The sequence below is a fragment of the Sycon ciliatum genome, chromosome 12 (genome assembly GCF_964019385.1).
Source record: "Sycon ciliatum chromosome 12, ocSycCili1.1, whole genome shotgun sequence".
NCBI lineage: Eukaryota > Metazoa > Porifera > Calcarea > Leucosolenida > Sycettidae > Sycon > Sycon ciliatum.
Genome location: NC_088654.1, coordinates 10,747,382 through 10,765,251, shown reverse-complemented (window position 1 = coordinate 10,765,251; position 17,870 = coordinate 10,747,382). Strand labels below are relative to the sequence as shown.

Sequence of the window (17,870 nt, the reverse complement as noted above, 5' to 3'; positions counted from 1 at the left end):
GGCTGCTGGTGGCCTCTGAATGTTACTCGGGCAGACATGGCTTTCCACCTTCCCGCCTCTCTGAATATCGAGTCCGGCAGCTGATTCGAAACGAGTGGCCGGTGTATAACGCCAGGCTATAGCCACAACTGATGAGGAAGATTTTCGCAGTTGCTGTAAAGCCGATCGATTGGCATCTGCTGCTGGTGCCGCTAGCTTTCCCAGGTGCTGCCACAATTGCAAACCACTCTGCGATTGGCTGGTCTGCTTGATTGACTGTCCATTGCCCTATCCCCGGTTGCAATTGTTTGCGCACCAGCCAAGTGCACCACTTGCATCAGTGAATAGCAGCGAGTTGGGGGACGGCGTCCACTTAGGGTGTAGGAAAAAGGACCGGCCGTTCTACTATTCCAGGAGCTCAGGCCATCAGCGAAGGTATTTGAGGCACTCTTCGGAGAGCTTGATCAGGTAATACGGCTGCCGGTACCAGTTGGCAAGTGACCACAATCTGCAATGTGCGTCCTGGGACTATCACTCTTGTAGCAAACGAGAGCTTTCCCAGAAGATACTCGAGTTGACATTGGGTAGTTGAAGCTGTGTTGAGAGTAGCCCGTAGGAGGTCGTGAAGCTTGGCAAGTTCGTCCATCGGCAGACTGATGTGAGGGCGCGGGTGTCCAGGATGACGCCGATAAACGTCAGGACGTGGGCTGGACCCTCCACTTTTGCTGACGCCAGAGAAACACCGAGGTATGTAAACGCACGGCGCCGAGTAGCGAGTTGCTGGCGAGCTAACACAGGTCCAGAGCATACATCGAGGAAGCACTTTTGCTGACGCAAGGAAATTGTTTTGGGAACACCTCTTCCGCAAGTTGCACGCTCGAAAGTCCAAACAACAATGACATGAAAGAGACATTGTACAGGATTTTGAAGGGCGCGTGCCCACGTGACTCGCGCATGCGTGCAGGTTGGGCCAGCTCGCTGGGCTGGCTGCTAACTCGCGTTAGCATGCTAACGCTCATGAAACGAAAACGGCCAAAAAATCAACGGAAGTTGGAGGTGTGGACCGGAGCAACCAAACAAACAAGCCCAACGGAAGAGAACAACGACAGGCGTCGAAGGTGACAGAGCTAAGTGATCGGACATCGTCCATCAAGCGTCATTTGTCGGGCAGTGCTACAGTGCTGGCAACTGAAATCCGACCACCCTGGGCGGCGCATTCACTTTCTAGCGGCCTCTATTTTGGGTCTTTGGGATGTGAGCGCACCGTACCGCTCAGGGGTCGGATTTCAGTTTCCAGCACTGTAGTTGTCGTAAGTTGTATAGTGATGATATCTTTTCGATTTTGACTCGTCGAAGGTCTAAGTTACATCTTGCTGTGGTAGAAGCTCTGTATATTCGTAACCTAGAGCCAGAACAATGTGTGCAGAAGGAGAATGTGTTATTGTTGCAGTTGTTTGGTGTCACACCTTGTGAAAGTGTGACAAGTGTTCCCTGATGTGTTCAACGTGTTTGTCTACAACTTGCAGCTGTTTGTTTTTGAGTTTCTAACACTTTAAACCTTTTATCGCCTATGTTGAAGTGTTGACTGTTTCTTTCTCTCTCTATATACAGTCAGTATCGCCTATAGCGTTGGTGTTTGATTTTGAGCATTTTATCACTATAAGCGATATATTACTATGACCGATACTGCATGCAATGTATGCGAGTATAATTGTTCTATAGTTGGATTTCTGCCCCGAGTTGGCTTAGCACGCTGAGGTTGAATGCCAAAAGATGTACGTGCGGCACTACAGTCCATTTCAAAACTATAGACGCGTAGGGTTTTTGAAATATTTCAAATTTGGCTGGAAACATTTGAGAATAGTTTTCGGAATATTGCTCAGGACCGCTCCACAATTACTCTCATATAGTTTCTAAACGATTGGATAACAGACGCCCAATTTGGAAAAATTGATGCACAAAGTGATCACAGATTTTATGTGGTGTAGATGCTGGCATAACGGTTTTTGCCTAGGTACGCGTCTATAGTTTTGAAATGGACTGTATGTACAGTCGACACAAAACTGCTCCATAGAGTATCATTTTCTCCCAGCGATGACAGTGGTGGTGACGCTACGACGGGTAGTGACTCAGACAGAATACGTTGATACTGTTTCTGCGTGTCAGCAGAAGGCGGGTTATAATCATGTCACAAAGCATCGGTGGTTGGCTTTTGGAGCAGTGTTCGACTTCTTGAAAAAAAGTCGAACATCTGCAATTACTGGATGATGATCAGACCGGGTTATGAAGCCTTCATATGACCGCGCGTTAGTGACAATTGACACGTCCGATTTGGAGGAGAAAAGGCCTCTTTTACGGGCAAACAGAATACAATTGACAGTGGCATGGCGAATGAGTAGAACACAACACCAAAAAATGAAAACAATTGTATGTGTGAAAAACGCAAAAACGAGAAACACCAAAACAAAAACAAACAAAAAACAAACAAAAAACAAAAACCAGGAAAATACAAGGGCACTGTCCTGCCCACCATCGTCTCCAAAACCTCACAGCCGGCCCTCCGAGATTGCCAACTCTCGCAATGCATTCACAGGACGGTGATATGACGATCGAGCACCGCGGATGCACATGATCGCCGACCGCAACAATGCAAACGCCAGTCGACACCGGACATATGTCATTATCTGGGCATACAACTTCGTGTCCCCACTCGAAATGAGGCCACACAGGCGCTTAACAAATCTGGAGCACTCTGGCGCACAACAACCGGCCGTGGTGAAAACTAGTGGAGTAAATGTCCCACGGTCCACATTGATGATGCGCTCAGCATACTGCAGCTTCTTCTTCCTCTCATGCTCCGCCAACAGTTTGTCGAGAGGTTTGGTGGCATAGGACGGAGCATCGGGATGAAAAACCCGGACATCCAGGAAAGCATTCTGTGCCCTGGTCCACAGCCCTCGAGCCCGGATATCAGCGCGAGCATCGTTGGCGGTGATAGTTGAGGCTGCCAGAAACACCTCTCCCGAAACCGGAGCAAGCTGAGGCTCGACAGCGACATCCGAGCAAACTTCAGTAAGTAAATCGGCAAGAATATCGCGAACTTCATTGTGCCGAATTGTGGGGAAACCACCAGTAGGGCAACACATGGCATGGGCCGGACTAAACGGTCGGCCACAAGAGCAGGTAGTAGGCACATCAACCAATGCCCAGTCATACCGCAACGCCACCGCATCCCTGAAATCTCCCTTCGACAGATGATATCCGTGTTCTCTGATAGGCAGTGTGTTGAGCCAGCTAGAGACACCTCGGGAGGACAAATGCTCCAAACGACGCGACATATCCGCCGACGCCGACTGCCGCAGCTGGCGGAACTCAGCCTCACTTGCTGTGCCGCGTTGTCTGGCAAAATCCCTCTTGGCTGTCATAGCATCTTGCCGAACATGTTCCGGTGCTTGCTTGGTCCATGATGTGTTGTTCTGTTGCAGAATTTCACTAACCTGGGCTGCTGTCATTGCTCTGGAAGCGCCGCGCTCTGTCCGCTCATGCTGTGAAAGTGTGGAATGGCCATTCCCCCGAAACGAGTCGGCAGCCTGAGCATCACCAACTCCTCCGTGGTGAATGCATCTCGACCAGTTGCAGCCGGCAAGAACTCAGTTTCGATTACCTTGTCCAACGCTGATACTGCGTCCTCCGGAATGGGAACCGTACGAAAGAGGTAGACCCAACGACCCCGCAGGCCATGAGTCAAAGCTGCATAAGCCGCGTGAGGCTCTGTGCTGGCAAACTTTGCTAATGTGCGTAGCTCCTTGCACCAATCATCAACCCTCTCCCTCACTTGGCTGGCAACATCATCAGGCTCCCCGATGTATGAGCCCAGATATTTAGTGCTGCCGGTGACAATGCGGACACCGGTGCCTTCAAACAGATGTGAAGCCTCCTCCTCCAATCCGGGCTTCACGAGAAGTAGGGTTTTGTCCGGATTGGTGAAATATCCATACAGGCGACCATGTTCCTGGATTGTTGTCCACCAGTCTCGAATCGCTCTCATCCTGCCAGCACCACTGGAGTCATCCGCATACCAAATCTCCTTAACGGCGTCGTGTTGCTGCTGCAAATGCCGAATGATGGGGAGTGTGGCCAATGCATAAAATGCCATGGACAGCGGGTCTCCCTGGGTAGTACCCTCCTTTGACGAAATCTCCCCACCACCAGCGACAAACAGACGTGCCTCCGACTGATAGGAGTTTAGAAGAATGGTGGATAGTGCTGGACAGAGGCGCTGAACGTTATGCAGAGCTGCCTGTCGGTTTATGCTATTGAATGCGTTACTGGCATCCACCAACAGCACTCCCTCAGTGGACGATTCGTTGTAAATGTCTTGCATGGCATGCACTGCTGCTTCAATGCCACCTGGTGATCCAGCGCATTTCTGAAAATGTCCGCAGGCTGCCTCCACGTCAGTGGAAGCAATGCGCAGAATAGCCTTCGATACTATCCGCCTAAGCACCTCGCCCACGCCAATAGGACGTACGCCAGGCTGCTTGTCAAGGGCAATCAGCCGGCAAGACAGAAACGCCACCAGGCCTTCAGCGGGAAGAACACGGGTAGGAAGAAGACGAGAGAGGTCAGCAATAGCCTGGCACAGACTGGTTGATGCCCCCTTAAAAGAGGAGCACATGCGCCGCCAACATGCTGAGTCCATCCCAGACGGACCTGCTGATCCCTCCGAGTGCATCGCCACGGATTTCAGAAACTCAGCAGTGAGGCCATCGAAGCGTATGCCTTCAACACCGGGGGCATCCCCAGGTAGCATGGCTTCAGAAGGTGGTAGCCGAGCCTCCGGATGCTTGTCCAGTAATGCCTCTTTGACAGGAATAGAGGAACCATCCCAGAGAGGTACGGTATCGTTGATGTTCAGCACACCACCCGCTTCACCACGTCTGACTGGATCCAGGCATCTAAGTGCATCATGCACACGGCCCTGGCACATGAGGTCGGAGAAGTGGCGAGCCTCATCTTCCTCACCTCGCTTGCGGCCTCCCTTACGAGGCCGAAACAGCAAGTCTTGCAGGCAGCGGCCTTCGCTCATTAACCCATTCAGCGCTACTGGGCCTTGCCTATGGTACTCTGCATATAAAATGCTAAAAACAGGGCCAATAGCAAGTTCTAAAACTCCAGGGTTCTGGCAACTGGGGTTCTCAAATATTTTGGAAATGATTGCCAAGACTATCAACTACAGGGTGACAGAATCGATACAGTCCCCAAAAAGAATAGCGCCTCACAATAGGGGACGCAAGTTTGCTCAAATTGCGTGAAATACGCCAAATGCGTGAAATTGCAGCTGAAAGATCGCTGAAAAGAGAAGAAAAAAAAGACGTGTAGTGTTTTCAAGCTGGATTCGTACTAACGACCTATCGTACAAGAGGCAGGATCATGAACCAACTGACTAACAGTGCTTTTACACACCAGACAGTGCCAGAAATCACTATATATCCCATGACGTCTATAGACGTCATCCCGCGCATGGGGGGCATTTTCAATGACGTCTATAGACGTCATCAGCGTTCAATGGGTTAATGACGTCAAATTCCCCGCTTGCCACAATGCCATTCGCCGCTGCAAATGCAGGGTATTCTCCTTTGGTTTAATATAGCTACGGGTTGACTGCAACATCAGGGAAGGAAGCACGGAGAACCGGTAGAGAGCGATGCAGTCAGTGCCAGGAGAGTCAGTGAACCGTCGAAGCTCTGCAACTAATAGATTGACAAAAGCCTTGCCAATGGACCCCGTCGGGATACGAAAGAACTGCTTCCGCCAATGAACGATCTCATCATAGCACGACGTTATGGAGAGTTGTCCCTGATCCTCTCGCCCGATGCCCTGCACTGGTAGTATCTCCTGTTCGTCTCCAGGAGTAGGAGCAAATCGAGAGTTGGCGCTTTCCCGAGCGGGACTAGGCTCAGCATTGTCCTGGTTCACCGCCAAGTGTACTGGAGGCGCTGTAGGAACCAGCGGTGGCATGTCCTGGCTTTGTGTGTTGGCTGGTGAAGATGATGGTGCCGCTGCTAAAGACGCATCCCGGGCTCCAGCGCGAGTTCGACGTTGCGTGGAAATCTCACTTGGGTAAACTCTTCTCAACCAGGCAGGGGGTTGATCGTGCCAATCCACGCTTGGGTGAAGGTCGGCGCCAGACCTAGTTGCGCTGTGTACAGGACCATCCCGACTGGCAGCCTGAGATGTAATGCCGTTGACAACTACACCATCCACCTGGCTGTTGGTAACGCGAGTTCCGGAACTACATGTAGCGCCGTCACCCACACCAGTGCTGTGGCCACAGGACGCTCCAGTCCCAACGCCTGGAGTGCTATTTCTGCAGGTTGATGGGTTGTTGCGACTCGGGTAGCAGTCAACACATGGGGTGTCAGCAGCCTTGCAAGCACATCGCTGACACTTCCCCGTGAGCTGGCACTGGCAGCAGGGCATTGCCGCTACTGGAAACAACAGTTGGAGACGCGATGTCGGCTCGACATGGAGGTGTGACGACTGGTGACTGCGGGCAGAACCCGACTCCAGAAAGTGGTGAGAATCTGCTAACACAAAATATGAACAGTAACCAAAGAAACCAAAGGAAAAAAAGAACAAAACCCAACACAACACGGTAAAACAACAGCAGAGTAGCGTTCTCATCAAGGTCTCCTTCTTCTCCAGCCTCCAAGCAAATCGAGCAGTCACCAGCACCTCCAGAGCTCCAGAATCTCCAGAATCTCCAACCGACACGTCCGATTTCCATACCATGATCAAATAATTATATTATGTTTCTGACTTGATTCTCATCGTTATGACACAAGCCATCAGAAAACCACCTTGCACGTTGACTGTCAAGTGTTCATTTTCGCTTTCCTCTTCTGCTTCTGTTGCACAGTTTGAATGTGTGCTTTTTTCGTACTCTGCTCTGGATCGAATCATGCGCGGATCGATCTCCATAATTTATCTTCCGGTGCCATGACTAGCATTAGTACGCGTTGTGTACTCACTCGCTGCTTGACACGCTTGCAGCACATTTTTCTTCTGTTTCAACCCAGTGCCTGTGTGCACGGTACGGGATTTGCGATGCCACATCAGCGTTGGTGTATCGTTGTGCTTCGTTGTTGTTTTGTTCTTTGCTGAGTGGTCGTTAAAAACTGAGAAAGAGCGGGTCGTTGACAGGGCATGGTTTCGATGTGCATGTCCTCTGTCATCCAAACTACTCAGTCTGCATGTGTTTCTTTCATAGGGTGGAGGAATATGATGTTTATGGTCACCCGTACACCTATGTCTGACCTGCACGGTACCCGCCTCTTTCTACATACTTCCTGTTGTGTTTGACCTATGTACCCTGGGTTGATTGACTGTCATTATCGCTTGTCTCCCTCTGGCTTGGCTTGTCTTTCTTGTCTTCTTGTCTGCACTCGACATTATTATTATCCTGGCGTTCCTACTTGAATGAACTATTGCACCCCACATGCCCACTCTGGCCTACCCAGGATGCTGTTCACCCTCCAGAATATGAAATAATTGATGCAAGAAGAAATATTTAGTAAAACTTACAGTATTCTTAGTTTCGTGATATTCTGGAACTGGTCCTCTCCCACATACGAAAAAGCATTTAGTGGTAGATTCCTGAGCATCCGAAATGAGGAGAAACCAAAAGGAAAAAAAGTGATATGAAATTCGGCCCAACATTTTTTTCCGGTGTGTATAATATACATAAGTAAAAGTGGGGAGGCTTCCTGCAGTTTCATGAACAGTTAAGTAGTAGAGCACACACGTTCTCTTCCATTAACACTGCAACAGTTCAACTCATTTCACAATAATTGTTACAACGTTTCGGCAATTTGCCTTCATCAGGTTCACAATAGAGTGCAAGCTCCTAAACCAGCATTGATAAAGGCCAACAACTCCCCTGTCAGTAAGAGGGTGTGAGAAGCAGCGCGAAAAAGAGTTCAGCTAATACTAGCGCTAGCATCGACTATCAGTGGAGGGTAATACAGCTGAGGTAAAACCAAAACAACACATTCAGCGCCGATGTCATGATAATCAGACGATAAACCAGTGGCGATAAAAAATACAGCAATGACCACCCAGCGTTAGTGTTTATCTTTGGAGCCAAATTTCTGATCTCCACAGCCTCCCTCAATTTCCTGCTAGCTCTGTCGCCTTCTCGAGCGAGGACTGATACTGCTATGAAGGCGCTATCTCGCATCCTCAATCTCCTGAGCGAATGCTTGCTTCTCATGTGGTCACCCCAAGGCTTGTCATGAGTCCTTCGACGTGCTTCTCCATTGTGTGCCTTTAGGCGGTTCTCTAGTGATCGTTCTGTCTCTCCAGCGTAATATTCCGTACACCATTCCCAATCTATTCTGTATACTACATTCTTTTTCATGCAAACCTTCTCCCCACCGGATTGACAAGTAAGACATGGCACAAGCGTGCGGCCTCGTCTCCTACATTGCGTAATATTCTGCTATTTGACACACTGGGGCGGAGACTGTGCTGAATGACATAATTGATTGCGGAGACTGCCCGAGTGCTCACAAACTACTCTTACCGGCAGTTTGTACTTGCAAATGGCCCTGTTCACCCTATGGTCAACTTGATCCGACTTAAACGGTAGTTTAAGGAATGCACAGCGTGGGTTTCCTCTGCGTCGACGTCTAGGCTTCCTTGCCACTTGTCTTGCCTCTGATATAATGTTTTCTGGATAATGGTTCAGGAGTAGTTGTTGGTGTATCTTATGTTCACTTTCCCCCCGCATCTGAGCATTGGATGAGAGTCGCTGTGCCCTCAAGAATTGCGACTGTGCAACGGCCAACTTGACATGAGTAGGGACTGAAGATGCGTAGTCAACTAACAGACCTTTGCTGCAGGGCTTCTGAAATAGTCTATATGACAATTCGCCTGGCTGTTGAATAGCGATAGTGACATCCATATAGTCTAGGCAGCCCCTGTCGCAGCTCAGATCATAGGTGAACTTGATTCGAGGGAACTGAGTTGAACTGTTGCAGTGTTAATGGAAGAGAGCGTGTGTGCTCTACTACTGAACTATAATATACATGTCCAACAAATCCATCCATGCACACATGGAATTGTACTGTCAGCATGTGAAAAGGGGATTATACCGGTACAGACACATCTATGTATGATGCTAAGTGCAAAAGAGTGTAATCTTACAGGTAAGTCAGGTTAGGAAATCGTCCATAATCCTGGGAAATAGAAATCCCGCCGTTCTCGATGGCCCTGTACAGAAGAATTCATAAGGTCGGTATTTGAAAACAAGGAAGGACCAATCAATTACGAGTTATGCCGTCCGTAATTATCGATCTTTTTCACGAAGAAAAAAAGTTTCGTTTATGGGTGGGTGGGTTGAGGAGGGTTTTGTTTGAGGAGAGTTTTGTTTTGAAAAATTATCGATAGCTGAAACATCAATCTATTCTAGCTGTCAAGTTTTCATTCAAGGGGGAGGGTGGGAGGGTCATAATTAAACTTTTTCATTCCGTGAAAGTTATCGATATTGTCAGATGGTCCCTAGCAGTCCACCAAGGTAACCATAATATTATGCTGTCAGATAGTGCGATAACAAGACACAAAACTGACATGGATATTGAATATCCCTGTCAGTTTATTGTGCCTTGTTGTCGCACAACACATCCAACTACCTTCTGTTGTGTCAACAAACACACAAGGTAGAGGTTTTGACTTATGTTTTGGAACACAAAGAGAAAAGACTTCTTGTCCAGAGCAAAGGCCAGGCAGAAAACTGCGATGCATGTGTGTACCAGTCCTGGAGATGTCCTAGATAGGACATCCCGGAACCCAGCAATGGTCCCGAGCATGCATCTACGCTGTTCCCATAGTAATCGAGACACGTGACTCAAAACTTTGTGTTGCGTCCGCGGAAGATGAATATGTCGCACTCAAAACAAACGCAACGAACGCATTTCGTTTCAAAAGTTGTCGTTCTCCTAGCTCCTGGCGGCTTGCCTCAAGCCAGTCAAGATTCGTATCTTGCCTCTTGCCTTCACAAATTCAGAGAGACACCTCTCAGGATGTGGCCGACAAGGGCATTCAGCAGCTCATCCCAATGTCAGCCATCACTGGCAACGATCTCGACGGCCTCATATCCACCATCACCGACTACTTTCAGTCAAAGCAGAGCTCCAGCATGGCCCCCTTCCATTTTCGTCAGGTCACCCAGCAGCCTGGCAAAACATTCGACACGTTTTATACTCGTTTGCTGGCATCGGCAATGACCTGCAGCTTCGCTGACGATGCCCGGAAGAAAGTGGCTCTGTGTGGTCAAATTGTGGCCGGATTCACATCCGATCCGCTCCGTAGGAAACTGCTGGAGACTGTGTCTCTCAACCTCGACAAGGCGCTACAGGCTGTCAGAGCCCTCGAAGCGGCAGTGGAACAGATGACTGCGTTCTGGCGTGCATACGACTCTGTCAATGCCCTCCTTCATCAGCCACCGTTCCACGACATGACACAGCTACTTGCTCCTACTGCTTCAGCTCCGTCATGTCGACTAATGTAGTCTGCCCTACCTCCAACCGCCTGACCCAGCCACCACTCGCGCTCCAGGCCAGCAGGATTCAAGCACATTTCGCTGCTACCATTACGGAGAGCCAGGCCACCGGTCCTATGATGGTGCTTGTGGCAAGCGCTGGCCCAAGTGTGTTAAGGTTGCGCTCACACGACGATAAAAACTCTCGAGAAAGGTTGCATGGTGAGCGAGAAAAAGTACTAGTGCACTCACATGAGACTTTTACGTTTACGTTTACGATTACGATTACGAGTCACACAAGTATCAGCGAGTAGTAAAATACCTATTTCACTACTCTCTGGTGGTGATATTCCCCGGGCACGCACGCGTGGAGAAATGAAAAATTCATCATGATTGTGGATCGTCACCGAGCTTTTTCTTCGTTGTGGAGAAGACGATGAATGACTGACATGCTTCACTGGTGTTTTTCATTTGTTTTTGAGACTTCAAAATCTGGAAGTTGTCTTCTCAGTGCATACATACAACTGAAGAAATGCAGGAGGGATCGACTCGGCCCGTCGTATTCTTCCCGCGAAGGAGAAGCTCGGACGTGCAGCTCTGGCTGCACAGGGATTTCATCTCGCTCGCGCAACAATAACAACATTTACTACTGGACCTTGATGCTCGGCAGGCTGTCCAAGCCTTTTAGAAGTTATGATGAAGAAAGGAAAAGGACAAAATGTAACGAGTTATGACAAACTGCCCACCAAAGTAACCAGATCTTATACGGTCAGCGAGTGCGACAAAACTTTGTCATAACTCGTAACATTTTGTCCTTTTCCTTTCTTAATCATAACTATATTGGCTCACCATCCCAGTTCAACTTTTAGAAGTTGTTTGCTTCGGCGGATTTTTTATTTATTTTTATTTCACTGTCCAATTGCAGAAGCCAATGCAAAGGAGGGGGCATTAGCCAGCCACGGCAAGAAAAGGAAAAAGAAAGAAAGAAGGAAGATGATAATCGGAAGAAAAGACTGATCAGCGGGGTGAAATTTATCACTATGTTGACCATGGTGGAGAGCGGCGAGATAAGCTAGCAAAAGAGGCAAGCGAGCCTACAACGTGGCATGACATTTAACATGGTCTATGAACTGTCTAATATTGGATATTGTCTTCATTTCCATGGGCAGCTTGAGCCAATACGAGTATGCAGAGAAGATAGGAGATTTGGTAAACATAGTTGACAAAGCTCTGGGAAGTACTATGCCATTGTGAGTGTCCTGTGAGAAAGTAAACCAATTATACTTGCTGAGATGTTCAGGCACAATTTGCAATTTCAAATTTGGACTTCACGGAGAATTTTAATTAAAGTATTGGGAAATTAGAGTATGATGCAAGCCAGATGTGGATTGATCGAAGAAGGATAGATTTACCATCACTGTGGATAAGTGTCATACTGCAGCTCAGTTGGTTAGAGCATTGCTCGCGAATAGCAAGGTCCCTGGTTCGAGTCCCGGTGGTGTGACTGATGATTTTTTCTTTCTTTCTTTCATATCTGGCTTACAAGTGTTGAGTTTCGGAGAGAAAAGAGCAGTACGTGGCATGAGATGTTCAGGGACAATGTTCAGTTTAATACGATGGACCAGAACGCATGACTGGCACCAAGTTGCAGAAAAAGAAGTCGAACAGTATGGTATTCATCAGACATCATGCAGGAACGCTCAGCGATTATATTTCTACCTTTGACCCCCCCCCCCCCCTGCCTCTGGAGGTTCCGAGCAACCGTTTATGTTTTTCTCGGTCGGATTATGATTTTCGTGCCACGCGACCCAATCACCATGGTCACTTTCCTGTAGGCATCATTTATCGCGTGGTGTGAGCGCAACCTAAGTGGGCCACCTCGCCAAAGCTTGTTCGTCCATGCAGAGTACTAGTAGTCCAGCTTCAATACACAGATGATGTCAGACCCCATGTACTCTCAGTCTCACAGCATAGACACCAGCTACACTTCAGCTGATGCTCTATACACTGCCCATACTAGTGTAGCGTTGGTCATGCGTTGGTCACGCTTCAAGCTCAGCATTTGCGTTAACGCTCAGCGTACTGTAAAAATACGACGTTCGCTACAAGCTCAGCATTTGCGTATATGCTCAGCGTACTGTTCATTACGACGTTCGTTCTACCATACAACGGTCGCATGACAGTACGTTGCTGGTTGTGATTATTTTCCATAAATTGTGTTTATTTTATCTTTCACAATGAGTTCAGAGTTTTACTGCTAAAGACAGTTTTTTCCGTTCTAGAGAGAGAGAGAATTGTTAATAAAGTAACACGTTAGTTAGTTTCGAGTTGTTAGGTTGTTTTGTCTCCAGGCCCGCTACAAAATTGGTGGCAGCGGTGGTTAAAGTCAACTTTGTCAGATTCGACCCCACCTGTTTTACATTGTTAGCAATGGCGCTACAAAATTGGTGGCAGCGGTAAAGATTTGTTCTAGTTGCATGTTTTCCGACGTAATGGCCGCTACACATTTGTGACAGCCGTCAATTTTAGTTTTAGTTTTCATCCACGTTTCGCTGAGGGCTCAAGTTAGTGTATCTGAAGGAGCACCCGCCGTCACCCGCTGCTGCCCCAGCTCCGCTGCTCCTGCAGCCCGCCACAACTAGCCAGTCATGATGGCAGCCAGCGTGCCTCTAGGGATTGGGCTCCATGACAGATAGCGCTAGCGTCTCAAAGGATGGAGCTCCATGTACATTGCCAGTGTGAGCTAATTCCAGATATGGCATTTTCTTTCCTCTCTTCCTTCAGTCTTCCTGTTCTCTTCAGTCTTCCTTAACGCGAGCGTGTGAATTCAGTTTAGTTTCGTAGGCGTCTGATCATGGTGAACCATGGTCTGTCTAAATAATCTGGGACAATGTTAATATATAATTATAGTGTATTCAGTTCGGTTCTGAACTGCTTTTTTCCTGGTGGGTTGCACCAGCGTTTTACAGGAAGTGTAATGAGGTTTCCCTTTTGAACCCGTGAGATAGTTTGACCCCGGTGTGCTTCTATTTTTATGATTTGTTATCAGTTCATTTCTTCTGTCTACTCTATAAACGTTATAATTTCCGATATTATTTGCTATACATATTCCGGTTGACGCTCTATGTTCTTTCATCGAGGTTCTCCCGACGCGACCATGCATACTGCCGAATGTTTCGACCGCCAACACACTACTAATCACGAGGACGTGATTGTCTTTGAGAGGGGAGGTGTAGCGTTGGTCACGCGTTGGTCACGCTACAAGCTCAGCATTTGCGTTTACGCTCAGAGTACTGTAAAAATACGACGTTCGCTACAAGCTCAGCATTTGCGTATATGCTCAGCGTACTGTTCATTACGACGTTCGTTCTACCATACAACGGTCGCATGACAGTACGTTGCTGGTTGTGATTATTTTCCATAAATTGTGTTTATTTTATCTTTCACAATGAGTTCAGAGTTTTACTGCTAAAGACAGTTTTTTCCGTTCTAGAGAGAGAGAGAATTGTTAATAAAGTAACACGTTAGTTAGTTTCGAGTTGTTAGGTTGTTTTGTCTCCAGGCCCGCTACAAAATTGGTGGCAGCGGTGGTTAAAGTCAACTTTGTCAGATTCGACCCCACCTGTTTTACATTGTTAGCAATGGCGCTACAAAATTGGTGGCAGCGGTAAAGATTTGTTCTAGTTGCATGTTTTCCGACGTAATGGCCGCTACACATTTGTGACAGCCGTCAATTTTAGTTTTAGTTTTCATCCACGTTTCGCTGAGGGCTCAAGTTAGTGTATCTGAAGGAGCACCCGCCGTCACCCGCTGCTGCCCCAGCTCCGCTGCTCCTGCAGCCCGCCACAACTAGCCAGTCATGATGGCAGCCAGCGTGCCTCTAGGGATTGGGCTCCATGACAGATAGCGCTAGCGTCTCAAAGGATGGAGCTCCATGTACATTGCCAGTGTGAGCTAATTCCAGATATGGCATTTTCTTTCCTCTCTTCCTTCAGTCTTCCTGTTCTCTTCAGTCTTCCTTAACGCGAGCGTGTGAATTCAGTTTAGTTTCGTAGGCGTCTGATCATGGTGAACCATGGTCTGTCTAAATAATCTGGGACAATGTTAATATATAATTATAGTGTATTCAGTTCGGTTCTGAACTGCTTTTTTCCTGGTGGGTTGCACCAGCGTTTTACAGGAAGTGTAATGAGGTTTCCCTTTTGAACCCGTGAGATAGTTTGACCCCGGTGTGCTTCTATTTTTATGATTTGTTATCAGTTCATTTCTTCTGTCTACTCTATAAACGTTATAATTTCCGATATTATTTGCTATACATATTCCGGTTGACGCTCTATGTTCTTTCATCGAGGTTCTCCCGACGCGACCATGCATACTGCCGAATGTTTCGACCGCCAACACACTACTAATCACGAGGACGTGATTGTCTTTGAGAGGGGAGGTGTAGCGTTGGTCACGCGTTGGTCACGCTACAAGCTCAGCATTTGCGTTTACGCTCAGAGTACTGTAAAAATACGACGTTCGCTACAAGCTCAGCATTTGCGTATACGCTCAGCGTACTGTTCATTACGACGTTCGTTCTACCATACAACGGTCGCATGACAGTACGTTGCTGGTTGTCATTATTTTCCATAAATTTGTGTTTATTTATCTTTCAAAATGAGTTCAGAGTTTTACTGCTAAAGACAGTTTTGCCGTTCTAGAGAGAGAGAGAGAGAATTGTTAATAAAGTAACACGTTAGTTAGTCTCGAGTTGTTAGGTTGTTTTTGCCTCCAGGCCCGCTACACTAGTACTAGCACGCCAGCCAATCCACCGGACCCAGTTTATCAACACAGTCACTTCATTTCCTACCTGCCATGAGGCCTTCGCAAATGCCGCTGCAATGCTGCGGCTGCCAGTGCCCACATAACAGCCAGTCAATGTCACAGCGTTACACATACTCATTGACTCAGGTGCATCCACCAACATCATGATGCGTGAGAACCTCAGCCGAATTACACCTTCCATGCAGGTCACCCCAGCCACCGCCAAAATCTATGCATTTGGTTTGTCCGCTCCCCTGCCTCTTGCATGTCAGATTCACCTACCCTTGTCACATGGGTGGCACAGTCTCAGCTGCACATTTGTCATTGTCGACCTGCCACGGTTCGTTACACTGCTTGGTCGTGACTCAGTCTCTCCCCTCAGACTGGTGCACATAGGCTCATCCAATGATTGAGCCTACTCTACCACAGGCGTCACACCAGATGTGCCCATGGCTGCAACTGCTGCCATTCTGAGCCGCTTCGACTGGCGGTTCCACTGTCCCGGCTGCATCTAGGGCATCCAGGCTCACTTTTACGTCCAGCCTGACACCGCACCCATTGCTCATACTCCATTCCGTGTACCGGTTCATCTGCAGGCAGCCACCATCGAAGAACTATGTCGAGAAAAGGACCTCGACATTTTTCTGCTTGCTACCGGTCCGATTCCCTGGGTGGCATGAATGGTAGTTGTCCCTAAGTCGTAACCTGGCCAAGTCCAAATCACCCATGACTACCGCGACGTCAATGCCGCTGCCTGGTGTGAGCAGGTTCTAAGTTCTAAGTTATAGAAATAACATAAGGAGGGAATTTCTATAACTTAAAACCTTCCAAGTTGGAAGTCGGAGTGCGCATCCAAGATGTGCTACAGCTGTTAGCCAGCTAGTCGTAGCACGTCAGTACCGTCGGTCAGTGCCGTGCAATGTTCTCGCATGAGCTAATTGTTTAGTAACTTGTGGTGTTAGTGGTCATTATAGATTAACTTGTAGTTCCTTGGTCCTTTTTCTTTTGTATAAAACAAAGACACGGTAGCAATAAAATGCATAACTAACAGCAGCAGCCATAGGTCAGGCAGAAGAGCAGAAACATGATGAGGACAAAGTCATCAGTCATAAGATTGTCCGCATGTGGATATCACATTGAAAGGGACCTTATGCTGCCGATAGCAGTGTGTTATGCCGGCTGTGCTGAGGCATGTACACAAGGGTCCGTAGAGGCAACTGGTGTCTGGCCTTCTGCAGCGGCCGGAGCAGAAACAGCAGGGACGACTGCAGCTGGCGGTGGTGTAGAAGAGACTCTTGATCGGAGGAATGGCGGTTGTGCCAATAGATGCGACCGCTTGGAAGTTTGACCAAAAAGTCTCAGTGCTATAAAAATGGCTCAATGGATTGAGCCATAAGCTGCCGGACCACAACTTGGTCTAGGGATGCTGGATGTCGACATGTGCTCCAAGAGACAGACGAGGAAGGGACCGAGCAGAGCGGTTGTAATGCTGCTGAGTCGACTCCAGGTAGTGTGATGAGCGCTGGTCAACTTCATTAGCGTGTGTTTGCCATGCAGGAGCAAAGCTGGAGTGGTGTGCTTTAGACAAAAGACGACAGAGGTCGACCGTAAAGAGCTTGGGCTGAACTCTGGCCAATAGCATTCGCGGTATTCCTCCACTCAAGCAAAACATGTCCACGCATTGATCAATATTACTAGTGGTCTCGTGAATCAGCGACTTCATTGCCTTCACGATGTTCTCGGCAAGCCAATTTGACTGGGGAGCAGAGGATTTAGCGTGACAAATATGCCGGGTGTCACAGAACTTTGTGAATACATGGGAATGGAACTGAGGGCCACCAGACGTATCGAGCGTGCACACGTGAATAGCAGTGCCCTGTGAGGCAGTACTCTCACACAGTTCATTGTCAGGGCAGGGGTCGCGGATTGGATGACAGGGCAGAGCACCAGGGAAAGCATGATTAGTGCCTTTCTGCCTGGTAGTGTGGAGCTGATAGGGCCGAAGTTTCAGGACGAGCCGCTGCTGATCCCAGTAGTAGGAATGCAGACTAGGGATGAGCGGGCGGTGGTCAGTAACCACTTCAAACTGGGCACAGGAGACATAGATTGAGCACCTGCGAACTGCCCTGGTAACTCCAAGAGCTCAATGATGGCGTATAATCTCAGCATCAGAGAAGAATCGGCTTCCACTTTGGAGAGTGTGCCGGCTATCGCCCTGCTGCACAGAACACAAAAAAGTCCGTTTTATGGACGCATCAGTTTTAAGCCAAAGCGATTGGCCAGGCTGGAAGAACAACAGTATCGGGGAGAGGCCAGGGCAGCTTTGACGTCGTTAAATGCGTCGGTGTGTGCCGACTCCTATAGGAACTCATTCACAGGCCTTGCTGATGAATGATCGGATGTCACCACGCAGAGGGTTGCGGGACTGGCTTGATAATATGATCCTCCACCATACTGTCCAGTTGGGACTTCATGTGATCTTGTTAGGCAATCGGTATGGTGCGGCCAGTACGGACACAATAGGGATCTGCACCTTATTCCA

At 48.3% G+C, this 17,870-nt stretch overlaps 1 protein-coding gene across 1 annotated transcript in view; it reads right to left on the bottom strand.

Moving 5' to 3' along the window:
- Positions 1–17,870, bottom strand: part of LOC135828487 (signal peptide, CUB and EGF-like domain-containing protein 3) — a 126,738-nt gene that overhangs the window by 77,575 nt on the left and 31,293 nt on the right. Inside the window, exons 3-4 of the mRNA XM_065340931.1 lie at positions 9,190–9,255; positions 7,567–7,638 (exon numbers count right to left, since the gene is read on the bottom strand). Of these exons, the coding sequence (XP_065197003.1) occupies positions 7,567–7,638; positions 9,190–9,255 (138 nt within the window). The remainder of the gene's footprint in view (positions 1–7,566; positions 7,639–9,189; positions 9,256–17,870) is intronic.